The sequence below is a fragment of the Nicotiana sylvestris genome, chromosome 9 (genome assembly GCF_000393655.2).
Source record: "Nicotiana sylvestris chromosome 9, ASM39365v2, whole genome shotgun sequence".
Classification (NCBI taxonomy): domain Eukaryota; kingdom Viridiplantae; phylum Streptophyta; class Magnoliopsida; order Solanales; family Solanaceae; genus Nicotiana; species Nicotiana sylvestris.
The window spans coordinates 34,313,202-34,330,882 of NC_091065.1; the positions used below are offsets into that span (position 1 = coordinate 34,313,202).

General features: G+C 35.6%; 1 protein-coding gene across 1 annotated transcript; it reads right to left on the reverse strand.

The window, feature by feature from the left end:
* Positions 1-1,533: 1,533 nt before the first annotated feature.
* Positions 1,534-16,360, reverse strand: LOC104247555 (protein RRP6-like 2). Its single transcript, XM_009803601.2, has 14 exons — positions 15,549-16,360; positions 14,537-14,689; positions 12,692-12,850; positions 12,538-12,621; positions 7,518-7,597; positions 7,268-7,318; positions 5,017-5,125; positions 4,330-4,412; positions 4,093-4,138; positions 3,894-3,981; positions 3,644-3,813; positions 3,048-3,254; positions 2,859-2,954; positions 1,534-2,670 (listed from the first exon to the last, which is right to left on the reverse strand). The coding sequence occupies exons 1-14, from the start codon at positions 16,194-16,196 to the stop codon at positions 1,909-1,911; spliced, it is 2,736 nt and encodes a 911-aa protein (XP_009801903.1). The 5' UTR covers positions 16,197-16,360; the 3' UTR covers positions 1,534-1,908.
* Positions 16,361-17,681: the final 1,321 nt, after the last annotated feature.

Here is a 17,681-nt window from a genome sequence, read left to right on the forward strand (position 1 = left end):
AGTATTATTGTGTGATAGAAGATTAACAAATTAATATGGAACAAAACTGATCCCTTGATTTGTGGGAAAGTCATGAACGTTTAATTTTTCAAAATCTATTCTATTTGTAAATAAATCTGCTAAATTTGGAATAAATGAAAAATGCTTTTCTTTATATAAATAGTCTCACAAAAGTGCTCTACGATGTAACTATAACATAACTAGCCAATATTTAAGAAAAAATTACAAAACCACAGCAGTAATTATTGATTATCATTTTTCGCAATTAAATATTAATATGTTGTAGCAGCTTCCAACAGCGGAACCTTCTTTTTGCCGAGATTCATGCTTATTTCAGTCCTTAATTCCATGTATTTCGATTATTATTAGTTTGATATATTTTCTTTTATAAACTAATATTTTACTTTTTATTGTAGTAACCATAATATCACCAGTACATCACTAATTTATAAGCAGTGGAAGATAAAGATTTAGGGCCCACTTTGTGATAGATAAAAATAGGATTAAGAAAATATATAGTATCAATCTGATAGGTATAATAATGGTTTATTTTATTTGAAGTATTTTTTCCAAATGAACCTATCAATGTATTTCAAGAATTTAAATGTATGCCATATGTATTTGAATATTTAACTCTATAATGATGGTATAATTTAAGTAACAACAAATATTTCAAGTATGATTACATCACTGGTATGCATTTTTAATTATTAACTACACAATATCAATGGGAGGTCTTATATATTGTATAATGCTAGTATATTAATAATTTATTGTGATGATTCTAATGTGTTGTCATGTATTTGCAAATATATATATGGTATAATTTTAATATAATAATGATATGCCGTATTATACTAGTATAATAATGGTATATCTCACTGTGTGGGATAATACTGAGTATGTTGTTATTGTTGTAATAATGGTATTTTAATGTTTTAGACTTTTTAGTCGTGGTTTTTTATGTATATTAGTTTTAATATTATACATGAAATAATAGTTGTATAATTATAGTATCATATGGGTGATTCATATGTGATTCGAGGTGTTATGCGCCATCACGGTCTCCCAAGTGGAAATTTTGCTTTCGTGAAGTAATTGATATTCTAATGCATTTTTACTTGAGAAAGAGATCCATAGAAAGAAAAAGGAAATGATTCCATTTGTGTTGACTTCACAAAGAAAATCAAGTTAGATTTTTTTAGGTTCGGAGAGAATGCGAGAGAATAGTTGGAAGGCTAAAAATATGGCAGAAATTAGGAGCACTGAAAAAGTATAGTTTTAGTATAATAGTGTGATAGAAGATTAACAAATTAATATGGAACAAAACTGATCCCTTGATTTGTGGGAAAGTCATGAACGTTTAATTTTTCAAAATCTATTCTATTTGTAAATAAATCTGCTAAATTTGGAATAAATGAAAAACGCTTTTCTTTATATAAATAGTCTCACAAAAGTGCTCTACGATGTAATCCCTATTTATTAATATAAGCATATTTTATATTCAAAATAAAAGGAAAGGGTACTATCATATTTTCAAAGACTGACTTCTTAGTATATTAACTTGCAAGAGCATCTGGTTGATCATTGTAGACATAGCTCATAAAATCCCTTATACCTTCTTAAGGGCGATGTTCTCCATACCTAGAGTTTAGCATGGAGGATGCATAGTATACAATGCACTACGCCTCTATAAAACACTGCACCACACAGTAAATGCAAATTAACAATAATACTGAAACTAAATCCAATTTTTTACATTCATCCTATAAACATTGAATAATGATTTCTCCTCCTTTCGCTAGAGCCAAAAGTACTGACAAAACTTTGCCAAAAGCAAGCAAGACGAGGTTGCTCTGCTTCATTGACGAAGTACTTCACTTACGAGCTCATAAAGTTTTTCAACTTCTAGCGGAAAGTATAGCTTCGATTTCCAGTAGCTGGAAAAGCTTGACGCCTTCTACCTTGCTGGAACTCTGCTGTCCCTTCAATATTTGGCGGCTGACCTAAGAGTAAATCCGTCTTATCACCTTTACCAGTCCTACTCCTACGATGCTCATCACCTTCTGTTTCCGGCTTTTTTTTACCTGGATCTTCTCCAAATAACACTTGCTTCCTTGCTGCTTCGTAGTCAAAAGGCTGAACTTTCAACTGGCCTTCATGTGCTTGTGCTTTCTCAGCGAGCTGCGCATTACTCTTTTGATTTATTGAATGGAAACACTTCTTGAAGCTAGAGGAAAGATCAGACAGGGACATGTTCTCATCCCCTTCATCCATCTCCTCAGCAGAACCTGCAATTTTGTTTTCCCCACACTCAGGCGGATTGTTAGCAGCTTCTGAGTCATCTTTGACTGATTCCTCAAGATCTGAATCAGTGTCCAGTAAGATAACATCTTCTAACTTTGAAGTAGCTACCGGCATGGCAAAGGAATTTTCCTGTTCTCCAATTGATAGCTCACCTTTTAATGATTTCCCGTCATCTGAATCAGTGTCCAGGGTTATAACGTCTAACTTGGAATTAGTAGCAACAGGTTCCTCTCTATGGTTAATTTGTAATGTTTTAGCAGGTGCTGTTGCAGCTTGCTGCAATTGTTCAGTCCTGCCTGAAAATGCATGGAATGGAAGGCTCACCGAAGACTTGATCTGCTGCACTTGGATCTCTTCCTGCTCCTGCTTGTTTAAACAATTCGGGAGAAGCATCAACATAATTGAACCGAGCTATAGAGGAAAGAAGTACATGAAGTGTGTCCAACTAATTACAGCAATTTGGACTTCCGAAGCTTAGTATATGACAATGCAACAGTGTAGGCTACTTAATAAGAAACAGATAAATCATAATTCAAGGTTGCAGAGGATACTTTTTTATCAGGGTGCAGCTTCCTCTTTGCTGCACTCCCTAGTAACATCCCAAGACCACGGCTGGGTTTCTTAATTGCCTGAATAGTTACTTCAACCTAAAATAAGAAGCATCTATGTAAGTCACCATGCGAAGAAAGAATCTAGCGCTCTAGAAGGATGGAAACCGACTCAGACAAGTGTTCGTCAACCTGTCCTGAAGAAGTAGCTCTTAAACCACCACGTTCACTATGATGTTCAGAGGTGTCACCAGGTCCATTAAAATCAACTTTGGTGACAGCACTTTCAGGTGAACTGCAAACAACTGAAGTTTCTGTCCCTGTTGCTGCTTTCAGTGGCTCAGAAGTTTCAACTAACATTTCAGCGCCCTCAGTAGCCACAATGTCTTCTTCAGCTGGCTGCATAAAATGTAGACCATACTTAGGACGAATAATAATTGGTTGTGTTTTGAAAATACAAGGACAGTTCTAAAATTAAGATGGTTTACTAAATAATAGACACTACCTAGAATATCATATATTCTAATATGCAGAGAAACAAAGTAAATCATCTGCGAGTCACTGGCACAGAATCCACCCTTTTACATGCAAAGTAAGGATTAAGAAAATGAATTTGGCATTATTGCTTTGATAAATCCAGAAAATCACACGAAGCAAGGTTGTGTCATCTGCTTTAGAGAAACTGGTTTCTTTCTTTTTCATTCTTGGCGCCTAACCAAAAAGAGAGGGAAAAGAATTTGGCCACTGAGAGGAATTAGACAAACAAAATGTGTCAACTCATTACTTACTAATTCTAAGCGCCTTTCTTTCAGAAGTTCCACAGCTGCTTCATATGCAGCCGAATTTTGAACAGACTGCCTAATGATGCTGACAACAGCACCAAGATTACGCTCAACATATGGGTGCTTTGATTTCATCGATCGCTTTAATTTGCTTGTGGTAAGAGGCATCTGCTTAGCTTTTGCAACAAAGTACTATGTTTAGAACATCTGCAGCCTATAAGCACCAGTACATAGGAAGAGAACTTCTTAAACATACCAATTTCAAGAAGTTCTTTGTTCGGCAAAACATAGCCAGTACTCTCATCTTCTGCTCGGGCAATAACATCTCTCCACTCATACAGCCCCTGAAATTTCCAGATGTTGGGTCAAAAGACATGCCAAGAACTGACTACAGTGACTAGTACCACCAGCCCACAATCAAAAATAATACGACCAGTGGGTAGGCAAATACTCACAGCAACAATTGCAAGCTGCTGAGCATTGAATCCAGCTCCCTGTAATCTGCAATTGGATTTGAAAGAGTTTGCCGTAAATGTCAAAACAAAAAAAAACAATGAAGGAGATGCAGAATGAGAGATTACCAAATCAATAGCTAAAAAAATCTCTTCAGTCCATGGAAAATGGGAGAATGTTAATGTAGAACATAACTTCATAGTCCGTGAAGTAATGAAAATAACTGGTGAAAACCATACCCATATATGTGTTGATATGAGCTATCAGTCAAAAGTTCTTTTTCATACAGCTGCATGCATATATCATAACTGCGCTTGTACACCTGCATGCAATAGCAGATCTTAGACAAACAGAAGAAAAACAAAATAGATTACCTGGTCATTAAACTCTCTGAGACGTGTGATAAAATTATACTAACTTGTAAGACACATTTAAGATATATAACTTCCATCAATTTGATCGGAAGTTGAAACAACATGAAACAGTAGCTCGTGCTAGTTTCTGCAAGTCTAGCCAACATGTTTCCCAATAATTATTACTTTCCATTTTAAATAATGAAGGTATTCCGAGAGTCAAACCTTCATTCTTGGTCTCAAATTGAGCATCAGTTTTTTAATCTTTTTAAAATAAAATATACATAATTAGCAACTAGTTGAAAAGTACTAATCATTTATAATATTTATGATTACAATTATTTTCAAAATATGTGAGAAGTTAGAGTCGAAGAAAATCTTGTTTGACTCTTCAAATAGTAATAGTGTCGTATAAAGTGGAAAGCAGGGAGTATTAAAAAGAAAAAGAGAAAAGGTTAAGCCTAGCATGACATATAAATGATTTCTAAACACTAGAAGATGCTTATTTTACAAGGAAAGAAGGAAAAATCTGATGCCTGGAGCAACACAGGAAACAAAAATACGGATACTCACCTCTATTAGAGAAGCATCAGGAGATTCATTGTCAGCAGAAGAAGAGAGCAATTCCATCCTCATAACGTCATAAATGTACAAGAGATAGTGTGTATCTTCTCTAGCATATCTACAGTACATGCGCGAAATTGAGTAATAAGGATAAGAATCCATAATTAACCAAAAACGTGTATGCCTATGGGTAATAAACAAAGAACAATAAGCATAGACCGAAAATCACTACAAAATATAGGAAATGTTCCATTTAGTAACACCAACACATAATCATACAGTCCTGATTGATTGAGTAGAAAATGATAGTAACCAAAAAGTGGTTTAAAAACACCAGATTAACACAGACCCAGAATGATTGAACTCTTCTTCATGCATCATTCAATATGGCATTATTTTAAATTACAGCCAAAATATCATTTAGTTGTCCACCAGGGCAACCACCAAGTAAACATTAGACTCAATGTCTCAATCAGCAATAATCAGTTACTGTCCTTGAATTTTTACAATGAAATAAATAAATGGATCAGTAGGCTATGGACATGAGCATATTTCACAACTTCCACATTTGATGTTCTTAAAAGCTTGAGTGATGCTTGCATTCATGTCAAAAACATTCTCAGCTCTCTATTACAGATGACAATTGAATCTCTCATTTCTAGTTATGTTCAATTTGTGTTTGGAAAGTCTTTTATCAAATGTTTAGATGGAAAGCTATTTCAATAAAGGATCATTTGGATGAAAACCTTGAGCAACTAAGAAAGAGAAAAGCTACATGAAGGAATGAAAGGAAAAACACTGAAGAATGATTTAAACAGTCGATAATATCTCATTAAAAGGATCTATAGCACTATATCGGTGACAATACAACAGTACCCCACCCCTCATCCTCCTCCAAAATGAAGACAACTATTGATCCAGGCACTCTAGGAAAAGCCTAGCACTTCACCAAACAGAATATCTTCAAAGAACTTCAAGAATCTCGCATAATTAACAATAAGCTTCCTCATAGTCCAAAGTAATTTAGTGTACAAAAAATCCAACTGCAGTCACTAAAGCTTCTTTTTTTGATGAAGGCAGTCACTAAAGCTTCTTGATGTAAAGCAAACAGTAAGAATTTGAAAATGAGTCTCACTGAGCGGCTTAGATGGAACAGGTGACACTAATCTTATTAGGCTCACACCACTAACTGTTGTTTGTCTTTCTCTTGTATCTACTACAAGAAAAAGACCAAAGAAAGCCTCTAAGCAATTCAAAATGGAAAAAGTATGAGTCTTATGCAAGACGAGGGAAGAAAAGAGAGACAATCCACTGAAAACATGTCATACTCCAGAGTCCAAAATCTAGTATTAGAGGAAGAAGCAATCATGCACAGAGACGGAGCAGTCAAATGAATCAGTAATCTGGAAGATCATCTGAATCACCATCATTAAGTCCCTAAGAATATGCAAATCCTTAAAAGGATTGGCACCTAACTAGAAAACATATCTATGGAAGTTTATTCTCCTTATTTCCCCATCGAAGTGACATGAAGCTACATAGTCGCATTTATATCTAGAATTATCTAAAGTCGCCTCGATCACAAGTAAGCTCGATATTAAAAGGTCTAACCGTCATTTTGTGGTACATTATAAATCTACAATAAGTTTCTTTCTAATAAGTAAAACTACACTAGATATAAATGCGTACCTTTTCTTAAAAATTGTACCTATAACTACAGTGGATTTTAAACAAAGGTGGTTCACACCGGTAACAAGTATCTCACATAGTGATATTAACCCAAAGTTATCTACATTAAAAATAAGAAGAAAGAGCATTATCATATTTACTCTGCACGTACTGGGAAGAAAAGGTCCATTAGATGCCCAAAAAAATTTAACACCTCAAACTAACAAATATGCAACATTCATAACTATTCCCTCAGCTTCAATTTAAGTGACACGCTTTTCTTATTAGACCGTTCCAGAAAGAAAAACGATTTTCTATAGCTGGAAACAATTTATCTTTAAACTTTCTATTTTACCCTTAGAAGGTTTTATAGTTACACAAATATTATGACCCCGCAAAGCTTTTACCCTTTAAACTTTTAACACCACAAGTTTCAAAAGTTCTCTTTTTTAATCTTAAACTCCACGCCGAGTCAAACTACGTCACGTAAATTGAAACGGAGAGAGTGAGTGTGTGTGTGTGTATAAGATAAACATTCACAACTATAATATGTAGCAGTCTTATGGAAACTAGAGAATGAGACATGTGATACCTCATCATCTCTACAGGAAGTGGGCGTAATCTCCAATCTGCATTCTGATACCTGCAAAAAATATATGAGGAAAACAATAGCATTATTCCTTTTGGCATTTCATCATCCATTATTTGATATCTTAGAAAAAAATCCATTTATTTGTTACAGAAGGCAGGGGTGATGAGATTTCTTTTCATTTTTCATCTGATAATTGGAAGATGATATCCAGGATATGATTAGAAAAGTAGTAATCACAGGAAGACCATACTCTTTGTTTGCCGTAACTCCACAAAAATGTTGTAGCAGATACTCCAGGCTGTTTCTTTCCAGTTTCAAAACCCTTGAGGCCTAAGGATTTAGAAAACATCAATATTACTATACCCAAAAATGAACAAATAAGGATTCATGACAACCCAATCTCATTGTTAAAAAAGAAGCAGGACAAGAGCATAAAGCAGGTCTGCGAACATGCTTTTGCTAGCTACAAGTGCTAAACCAACAAAAGGAGAAAAAATGACAAGGAGGTATGACTTAGGACGGACGTAAACCCTAAAATCATCAAAAATACACTGATTAGCAGAACATTTTCCTATATGTATCGAGTGACAAATCATGGTAATACACCTTTCATTTTGCTGAAAATCGTCAGTGCTTTAGTTTTTTCATATCTTGATTGTGAGTAGAAAACTGCTTCTTTAGTCTTTCTGCATACAAGCTATCGTTCTGTATTTCCAAAGCCAGATATTTTTTTTGATATAGTAATGTATTTTATTAAAGGCATCAAGAAGATGCAAAAGTTACAGAAGAGAGTCTTGGTTAACTCAGTAGGACAAAAAACTATTCTAGATCCTTTAGATAACCAAGAGCAAAAATCAGAGGTTACTAAACCAATGAGAGAGAGCTAATGAAGTCGAGGAGGGGAATAATGTCATTTACAGGGGAGAGGTTACTCCAACTAAAGAGACTCATTAGATATTTAGACGTCAGGTGGCCATTGGAAGTTGAAATGCCATCAAAACATCTACTATTCCTCTCAGTCCATAGAAACCAAAAAATACAGGATGGGATCATTTGCCAGATCTTTTTGATGGATTTATCAACTTCCTTTAGACACCAGCCAAGTACTGCATCCCTCAAGTTCTGTGGCACTGCCCAGCTGACACCAAAAAGTGCTAAGAACATGTTCCATAAATCTGATGCCACTGAGCAATGTAGAAACAAGTGATTAACCGACTCAGAGTTGAGCTTGCACATGTAGCATCTATTAGCCAGCTGAAAATTCCTTCTACTAAGGTTATCCTGGGTCAGAATAGCTTCATAGAGGGCTGTCCATGAGAAACACTTGACTTTAGTGGGCAGTTTTGTTTTCCATATTAACTTCCATGGCCAAAGCTCAATCATGTCATTGGATGCACTTAGTTTGCTGTAGCCAGCCTTCACCGTGTAGTTACCTTTTCCAGAGTTGCCCCACCTTAAGCTGTCTGAAACTTGAGGATTCCTTGTGGCTTCTTCAAGAGATCTGTATAGATCAAATAGCTGGTTAAGTTCCCAATCCTGCAAACTTCTTCTGAAGTGAAGTCCCAGTTGTTCCCTGCTCTATTTTGGGCTATAGAAGAGTTGGTGTCTGAAGCAATCTGATATAGGTCTGGATGAGAGTCTTTTAGAGTTTGATTGTTGAGCCATCTATCCTTCAGAATTTAATGTTGATGCCATTCCCAACCTGATAGGACATCCGGAAAGAATGCTTCTTGTAGGTTGTTGATATGCTTCCACGGGCCAACTCCATGTGGGGATCTGTTTTTCTTGGTACACCACCTGTCTTGCACCCCATATTTTGCATTAACTACCTCTTTCCATATGCTAGTTGATTCTTGGGCATATCTCCACCACCACTTCATGAGCAAGCTCTTGTTATGCTTGGCCAAATCTCTGATTCCCCGACCACCGAGGTTTTTTGGCATGATCACTTTTGGCCACTTTACTAGATGGAATTTATGCCCTTCACTGTTTCCCTCCCATAGGAATGATCTCCTAATTTTGTCTAATTGTTTCTGCCCCTTGCTTGGCATGGGAAAGAGGGACATAATGTAGGTGGGGATACTATCTATAACACAGCTGATTAGGGTCAATCGACCACCCATAGAAAGGTACTGCAGTTTCCATATTGCCAGTTTTTTCTCCACTCTCTCAATTACTCCATTCCATATCTCTGTTGCCTTGTACTTAGCTCCTAGAGGGAGGCCTACGTAGGTTGTGGGAAGGGAACCTATACAGCAGCCCATCAAGTTTGCCAGCTCCTCCAAATTTTGAACTTCATTCACTGGATAGATCATGCTTTTCAACATATTGATGTGCAGCCCTGAGATAGCTTCAAATAAAAGTAGTGTCAGGTTAAGGAATTGCACCTGAGATCTCTCTGTCCCACAAAAGATTAAGGTGTCATATGCATAGAGTAAGTGAGTAACTGTGACAGAGGTTTCTGTATTATTCCCCACCTTGAACCCTTCAATCCATTGCATTTGTTTTGCCTTCTCTAGCATTTTACTCAGGCCCTCCATGGCTAAGATGAATAAGAAGGGTGACAAAGGGTCACCTTGTCTTATTCCTTTTTTAGGAGAGAAGAAGTCCACTGGAGATCTATTTACTAGAACTGAGTACTTGACTGTGGTGAGACTGAATTTTATCTATCTGATCCATCTGTCCCCAAACCCCATTAGCTTTCTACATTGAAAATAAATATGACCAGTTAACTTTGTCAAATGCCTTCTCAACATCTAGCTTGCAAAGAATTCCGGGGATCCCTCTTTTCAGTCTCTCATCCAACATTTCATTAGCTATTAGAGAGGCATCTGTGATTTGTCTGTTCTTCATGAATGCACTTTGCTCTCTAGAAACCAGCTTCCAAATTACTGTCCTCAGTCTCTCAGCTAGAGTTTTTGGCAACAATTTTGTAAATGTTTCCAATGAGACTGATAGGTCTGAAATCTCTGAGTTCTATTGCACCTTTCTTTTTGGGAATGAGAGCAATGAAAGAGGCATTGCATGATCTGACCATGAAGCAGTGTTGTTAACACTTTATTAATCAATAAAGCCAATCCCAGAACATATAATCTATGGAAAAGGGGCAAATCTGTCCCGTTACTATCGGAAATTAGTTATCAGTAGCCTCCGTTATACTTTCCTTCACTATCCACCCCTACCGTTACCCATTTTAATATTTTTGCCCCTACAACTAACGGACCCTTTTAGTAAGACATGTGGCACGATCTAAAAAAACCTAACCATCTACCCATTTACCCGACCCGACAGCCCCAATTCAGCAACACTGAGAGAGGTCCAACAACGTCAATCGCCTCCCCTCTTCTCTGATTCCGCCGGCGCCTCCAACTGCCCCCAAATTCCACTTTAACAAATTTCAGCACAAGCAAAGAAACGCAATGTATTATATAGAGGAAAGAATTTAGATTGAAGCTTAAACCTCCAACGCATGAGTATTTTTTGTTTCTTTTTTTGGTAGCAAATGTAAAAGCATAACCAGTACCAGGTTTCATTAGACTCGAGAGAGTGAGGTAAAACAAAATTTTCCACCACCACCACATCCCCACCCTCCTCCCTGAATAGAAGATTCCTTTGTAGTTGTATGGTTTCCCATGACTTCTTTTTTTCCTGTCTTTTTCCCCCAAAATGGAATTTTGGCTCATTTTTTTGTGAATTCTCTATTTTTCATGGAAGGCGGTGGTAAACCATGGCTTATGGAAATTGTGTGATTAAACATTTGTCATGTCTGTACACGAGGGGAGAGTAGGCCACGACGAGGTAGTGGCAATGGGAAAAAAGGATAACGAGGAAAGAGCAATTAGAACTTAAAGGTTATTATAGCTCAGAAAATAAATGACTAGGAGGTCACATTGATTGAAATAGATTTAGGATATCGTTGGTTATTGCTCTATATCTTAGGACCTAAAAATGATTGTGAATGGCTGAACTCTGCTTTCCAGCTTGTGGTAAAATTTGTTAAAATGAAACTTGGGGCCAGTTGGAGGCGCCAGTGAAATCAGAGAAGAGGGAGGCGATTGACATTGTTGGACCTCTCTTGGTGTTGCTGAATTGGGGCTATTGGGTCGGGTTGATTGGATGGGGTAAATGGGTAGATGGTTAGGTTATTTCAGATCGTGTCACATGTCTTACTAAAAAGGTCTGTTAGTTGTAGGGGCAAAAATATTAAAATACGTAATAGTCGGTGTGGATAGTGAAGGAAAGTATAATGGAGGTTACCGATAAGTGATAACTAATTTCTGATAGTAAAGGGATAGATCTGGCCCTTTTCCGTATAATCTAAGTTGCTCCGACACGGCAGTTTAGGTGTCGCGCCTGTGTCAACACAATACTAGTATGGGTGTGGGTATGGGATCCGTACCAGATGTGGTCAAATAATTTTGGATATTTTGCCACGACAAACGGAAAAATTCGAGCGAGATACAATTTGATTCCCAAAACCAGAACCAAAACTAGAGTAAATTTGAAGAAAATAGCATACCTTATCTACAACTTGAGAATAAAAAAATTCACATTTTAATAACGTATAACTTTAATATCCTCATGAATCCAATGAAAATATTCCGTCATGGGTATGCTAGCATCTATTGATTCAGCCCCCATCAACGAACAATATAAAACAAAAGTAAACACAACAAAATTGATGCCAGCATATTTCATAGAAGATGCACAGACCATCTTACACCACCTCATTCCCCTCAGGACACTCCAAAGAACACTTGAAAATATTAGCCTAGTTCTTTTTACATAAAAGAGATCAAACATTAAATCAGTTACCATTTCATCATATCTCAGTTTTCATTTCCTTAGTAATGTCTTCTGTAAGAGTGTTTGTATGGGGAATCTTGAATTAGCACAAGAACAACTATTTCACATACAAAATTGACAAAATGCAAAACCTCCTGCATCTTTTTGGCTGTCATCTATTCTAAGGACTTTGCATTAAGCTGATTATGCCAACAAGGAGGAAAGTGAGTTCTGCGGGTCATAAAAAGAAACAAAAGGCTGCTACCATCAAACAGTTATAGCTGGCTTATGTGCATTTTATCCCTGCACAGCAGTGAAACCCCCTCCCCCCAGAAAACAAACTTTTCCGTAGTCCATAATCACAAGAAACTCAGAAAAGAGAAGAATAGGTAAAATAACAGTCCATACACATAACATATATATACATAATATGCATATAATATAACATATCTAGATCAAGGCTCAAAAACAATTAAGGTAAAAACCTGCCCAGTGTCGAACATATTGCAGACGTATATGCCAAAGTCACGTTGAAGCCACACAATATCTCGATCAGCACCATGCATCACCTAGTTAGTAAAGTGTTGTCACAATAATGCTTCGTTAAATACAGAAATGACATAAGATTCAGAAAATTACCTTTTTCTTCATGTGGTCCTTAAAAACATCTCTTAGATATGGGCCAATATGAACGCGAAGCTTCAGAGTGTCAACAACAAAATCTTCAGTTCTAGTGGATATTTGCATCAAGCAGGTCAATCCTTGAAAAGATCTATATTGATTATGTTCCAAATCAACCTAAACAAAGACAGATCATAAGAATTAACATCAGGCCTTGGAAACATGCAATATTGGTTCAGACACACAGTAATAAATGCTAAACTAATCATTCTTGCTTCAAAGTATTATTATCCTCCTTCCCCATCTGTGTGCTGGAAGTGGGAAGGTAAGAAGTGCATACAGCAAGCACTCGCACAGCTCTTACAAGAATGAAGTACTTAAACCCAGATTACCATAACAGCTTTTCCAAGAACCCGTGACTACAAAGGATGTCATGCAGGAGAAGACAACAGAAATCATATAGAGAGTTTCAGAAGCTTGCTTTCATCTGTATTTGCTGCTGAAATGAGTAGTTAGAGTTGAAAAAAAAAAAAAATTGTATGTGTCTTCATGTTGTATTTCATTGTCTTATGGCAAGAAAAATTGCACAGGAGGGGCACCATGGAGGTCCAATACTTCTACAAAATACAGAACAAACACCCAATAAAACATTAAAATTTTGCATGTCTTTATTTTCTCCATTTCTCATACTTATAGCATGTTTTGTAAATTCCAACTTTAGGGTAGTTTTGTAATATTCATAAAGTCCTGGACTGTGCAAAAAATTCTCAAAGATAATAGATTGTTTCCTTTCTAGAATCAAATTATAAAATTCCTTCTTAAAAAGAATCAATATAAGATGCCCGCCTACAATTAATTTATGAGATTCGCACCTGGTAGATTATCAAGGTGTGCGCAAGTTAGCCCAAACACTACTATCATTAGAAAAAATATTTATATGACTCTCATAGTTGTTTGTTTTGTATCCTCCCCCCCCCCCAAAATTCTAAAAAGGTTTTTCCTCTCCACACACATAATTTCTCCACCAACTTTGTAACAAAAATCGTATTTCAGGCTATCCTGATAATAGAACAGATCTAACAAATATCACATGACCGGCTTCCCAAGTACTTTTTTTTACCTAAAGTTATCAGCCTGATAGAAAATTTATCTACAATGTAATGCAATACCAAATTATGTCTAGCATATTTTTCCAGGCTATTTAAAAAAAAATTCAGCAGTATAGTTTCTACAGACTTTTTTTCTCACCAATCCACAGACTTATTGCACCTCTGAGTAATTTAGACTTTTACTTAATTGGACTTTTCTTAGATACATTACATGCCAACCAAATCTAGCACGATCATCAAAGTCAGCATGCATTTAGTAATAACAGACAAAGCAGCATATTCCCAACTGACCTAAATTTTAAGATTTATATTCTGAAACATTTGTCTTCTTCTATCTAACAACAATCAGAAACTTTAGTTTTCTTCTCCGTGTCAAACGGCGAGTCAAGCTATGCATATAGGTAGATGCATTGCTGCATGGGGGCTTTGCACTAAATTGTAAGAAGAAATTTGCAAGGTAACAAGCTTTGAAATAATAAAGAAATCAACATAACATCTCATCCAGAAATAGCTTTTGAGACTTTAACCTTCAAGATGGAGATTATGCATGCTGAATGTAACTTTTTGCCATCTCTAGAAAATGATTTAGCTTAATAATACAATCAGCTATGCACGAGCATAGCAAATGTCTCGTACTTGCTAGTACAAATAATGCTAAAATTAGGCAAACAACAGACATTTTCTAAGTAGATCAAATCTTCATATAGCATCCTCAAAAACCAACACAAATAAGAAACTATAGTCAGAAGTCTACCGCAAACTCATCCACAGCACGCAACTTGGCTGCTAACTGCTTCAGATCTTTGACCTCTTCCACAAACTTGAATGGGGTAATCTCCAATGGAGGAGGTTTGACAGGCTCAATGATGCCAGCACTCTCAACAAAGTCTGAGGGAGCAAACTTTTCCTGCATTGCATGGCTAGAGAAATTAGCACACAAATCTTTGTTTAGTTATTTATTTGAGATTACATCAACAACTTAAGAAGATGGAGAAAATTTTTGCTTAAACTTTGGAGTAGGAGCACACATTGGTAAAATGAACATGTACTAGGACACCAACCTTGCAGCACATAACGCGAACTCACGTCATGGATTACTTACACTACACCATTAAAAGCATTGGGTGATATTTAGATGTCCACTTTACTTTATCAAAACTAAACAACAACTTCCTCTAGTTTGACAAACTATATAGAACTATATTCTAGCTTATTATTTCCTCGCACAAACATCCCTTATTGTTATTAGGACGTTAAAAACAATGCTATCATCCAAAAGTTAAAGTTTCGTTCCAATTGTACACTTAATATTATTTTATTTATCAAAATATTGAAGGAAAATTTAAGTAAAAAAAATGTGACACTCCTTATTTATTTTAGCTTCAAACAAAAGCAAATAGCTAATCTACTTCAAGAATAAAGTTTAATAGTTATTACTATTCTGTAAGGATTTTTCTAATTTTAATAGTTATTTGCTTTTTCATTGACATGCAAAAATTGCCCTCAAAAAAACAAAGTTGCTAAAAATCAGCATCACTTAGTCTTGCCTTAGAGGTTCTCAAATTTCTCAAACTAAAAATGAGGTCCATCAAGTTTTACTAAACAAGAGAACTCTACAAACATACAGTGCACTTTCTATGTACAAAATAAACCTCAACAAAGATTTCAAGAGATCTGCAAGGGACCCAATCGGCCAAGAAAACAATGAGGAACTATACCATTAATTAATGTGAAGAAAGATAAATAAATTCAAAAAGAGAACTAACCAGAGGATGCATAAACCTGGAACCATCGTCAGTCCTCTGCAACCAAACATGCTGAAAAGGCTGATTTTTGTTGTTAACAATAATTTTATACTCGTCCTGCGGCCTCGGGATGCTTGGTATATGAAACGGAATCTTTGGCTTCACTTTCGTAGCCACTTTCACCCCCTTCTCCTTCTCCACACTACTTACATTACTATTATGTTCTACTTTCCTAGTCTTCTTCCGACTCACCAATTGAAACCCGTCCTCCATATTCTTCACGCCACTCTCCTCTTCTTTCTCTCTCAACAACCTAAAGTTATCCAAGGATGATGCCAGTTTCTCAAACACGTCGTCGTTTATGTTGACCAGCCAATCTCCAGTTTCCTCTTCATCCGGATCCTCCCCCGGAAACGACATAGGTTTTCCCCATAATTGCGACAATGCCCCGACTCTCTCCAAGATTTCCTTGGATTTCTTGTCGATTTCTGAAATGGGGGTCCTGAATTCGCTGAAATTGTTGTAGAAATGAAAGTCTCTATCGGTGGGTATTCCTCTTGAAGAGCCAGACAGCTTCCCAATGGTAGATGGCAACGGACCACTTGTGACTTTGCGTAACGTATCCTCGGCCTTCTTGGAGATATCTTCGTCAGATGAATCCGTCTCCATTGGTAGATGCCCCTTTAGAGATTAAGGAAAAAAAGGGGGGGGGGGGTTCTTCCTTCTTCGTTTTCGGGTATAGGATTGGATTTAAGGACTGGGATTCACCATTGATGACATACAGGGTTTTTGGCTTTAGGGTTAGGGTTTTAGAATGTGTTTTCTGAATGTTTCAAAATGGACATGGTGGACACCTATACTGGTGCTAAATGGTTAGGTTCGGCCGTTTTTTTAATAAAATTTATATCATATCAATTTTTCGGTTATCCGTTCAAATTCGCTAGTATAAGTACAATGCAATAACATACATATTTTTATAGCACTTAGCAAAATTCTCTAGACATTTTTATAATTTAAAAGGTAATGAATTAAGAAAATATGAAAGATGGCTAAAGTATAGATCTATCAACTATTCTAGAAAAAATATTAATCACACAAGTAGAAAGATATTAACCAAGTTAGGATTGAAGAATAAAGTCTATAGAAGATTAAACATTCAAAAAGATAAATCTAAATCATACGAAAGGAAGCATATTCAATACATTGTAGTTTGGTACACATAATCATTATAATACCTTGTATCTTGCTAGTTAATATGTTGCAAATAATGTAGTTTCAATAGAAGTAGCATAATAGGTTTGTGAGTTAGGATTTTGAGTTTAATTACTTATTGGCTTGTAATTGTTTCATAATTTCAAGGCCCAAGAAAAAATTTAATACTTAAACTTAATATATAAATATATTTTTCTCATTGTAAATTTATTCGATACGGTTAAGTATTTTTTCGGTTTATTTTCATAAAATAAAAAACCTACCCTAATTATCAGTACGACTATAGATTTATATAAAAACCTACGATTTTATTAAAAGAAACCTAAAAATCGGTTCTCTACCTCTAACCGTAGAAAAATTTTACACTAGCTTTGTAAGGCTTCCTTATGAGCTGGAGTGAACAACATAATTACCCACAAAAACAAAACTATTTAATTTGCTTACCCATTTATTTTTGTACCCGTGAAATTAATTATCTTTGCTACCTTTGTGGGTAATTTCCTCTTTTTTCTTCTTTTCATTTTTATTACTCTGCTTCTTCTTTTTTTCATTCTTTTCCCCTTCTCCTTTTTCTCGTTTTCTTCTCTCTCTTTTTCTTTTTTCTCCTTTTCTTTTTATTTTTTTGCCCAAATCAAATTATTATCATAATTATTGTTTCATAATTAAATTTCACACACAATTTTGACTCCTTCTTTATTTTTTTATTTTTTTTGTTTATTTTTTATTTCTTGTTCCTTTTCTAATTTCATTTAACTCCTTTTTCTTTTATTTTCTTTTTCTCTTCATAATCTATAAGAAAAGATAACTGATACAATAAATATTTATTCATCTTTTTTTTATATAACTGGTATAATATATATTTTGTTTTTTTCTTGTTTTTTTGTTTAATTCAATTATTAGAACAGCCTATATATTAAACTATTTTCTCTTCTCTTTTTTGAT

Excerpts from the sequence above, each read along its gene's own strand:
- LOC104247555 (XM_009803601.2), bottom strand. The coding sequence starts at position 16,196 with ATGGAGACGGATTCATCTGACGAAGATATCTCCAAGAAGGCCGAGGAT. Across the intron at positions 5,126-7,267 it reads CTTCCTGTAGAGATGATGAG|ATATGCTAGAGAAGATACAC; the intron begins GTATCACATGTC and ends CATGTACTGTAG. Across the intron at positions 3,982-4,092 it reads AGCAGCTTGCAATTGTTGCT|GGGCTGTATGAGTGGAGAGA; the intron begins GTGAGTATTTGC and ends TGGAAATTTCAG.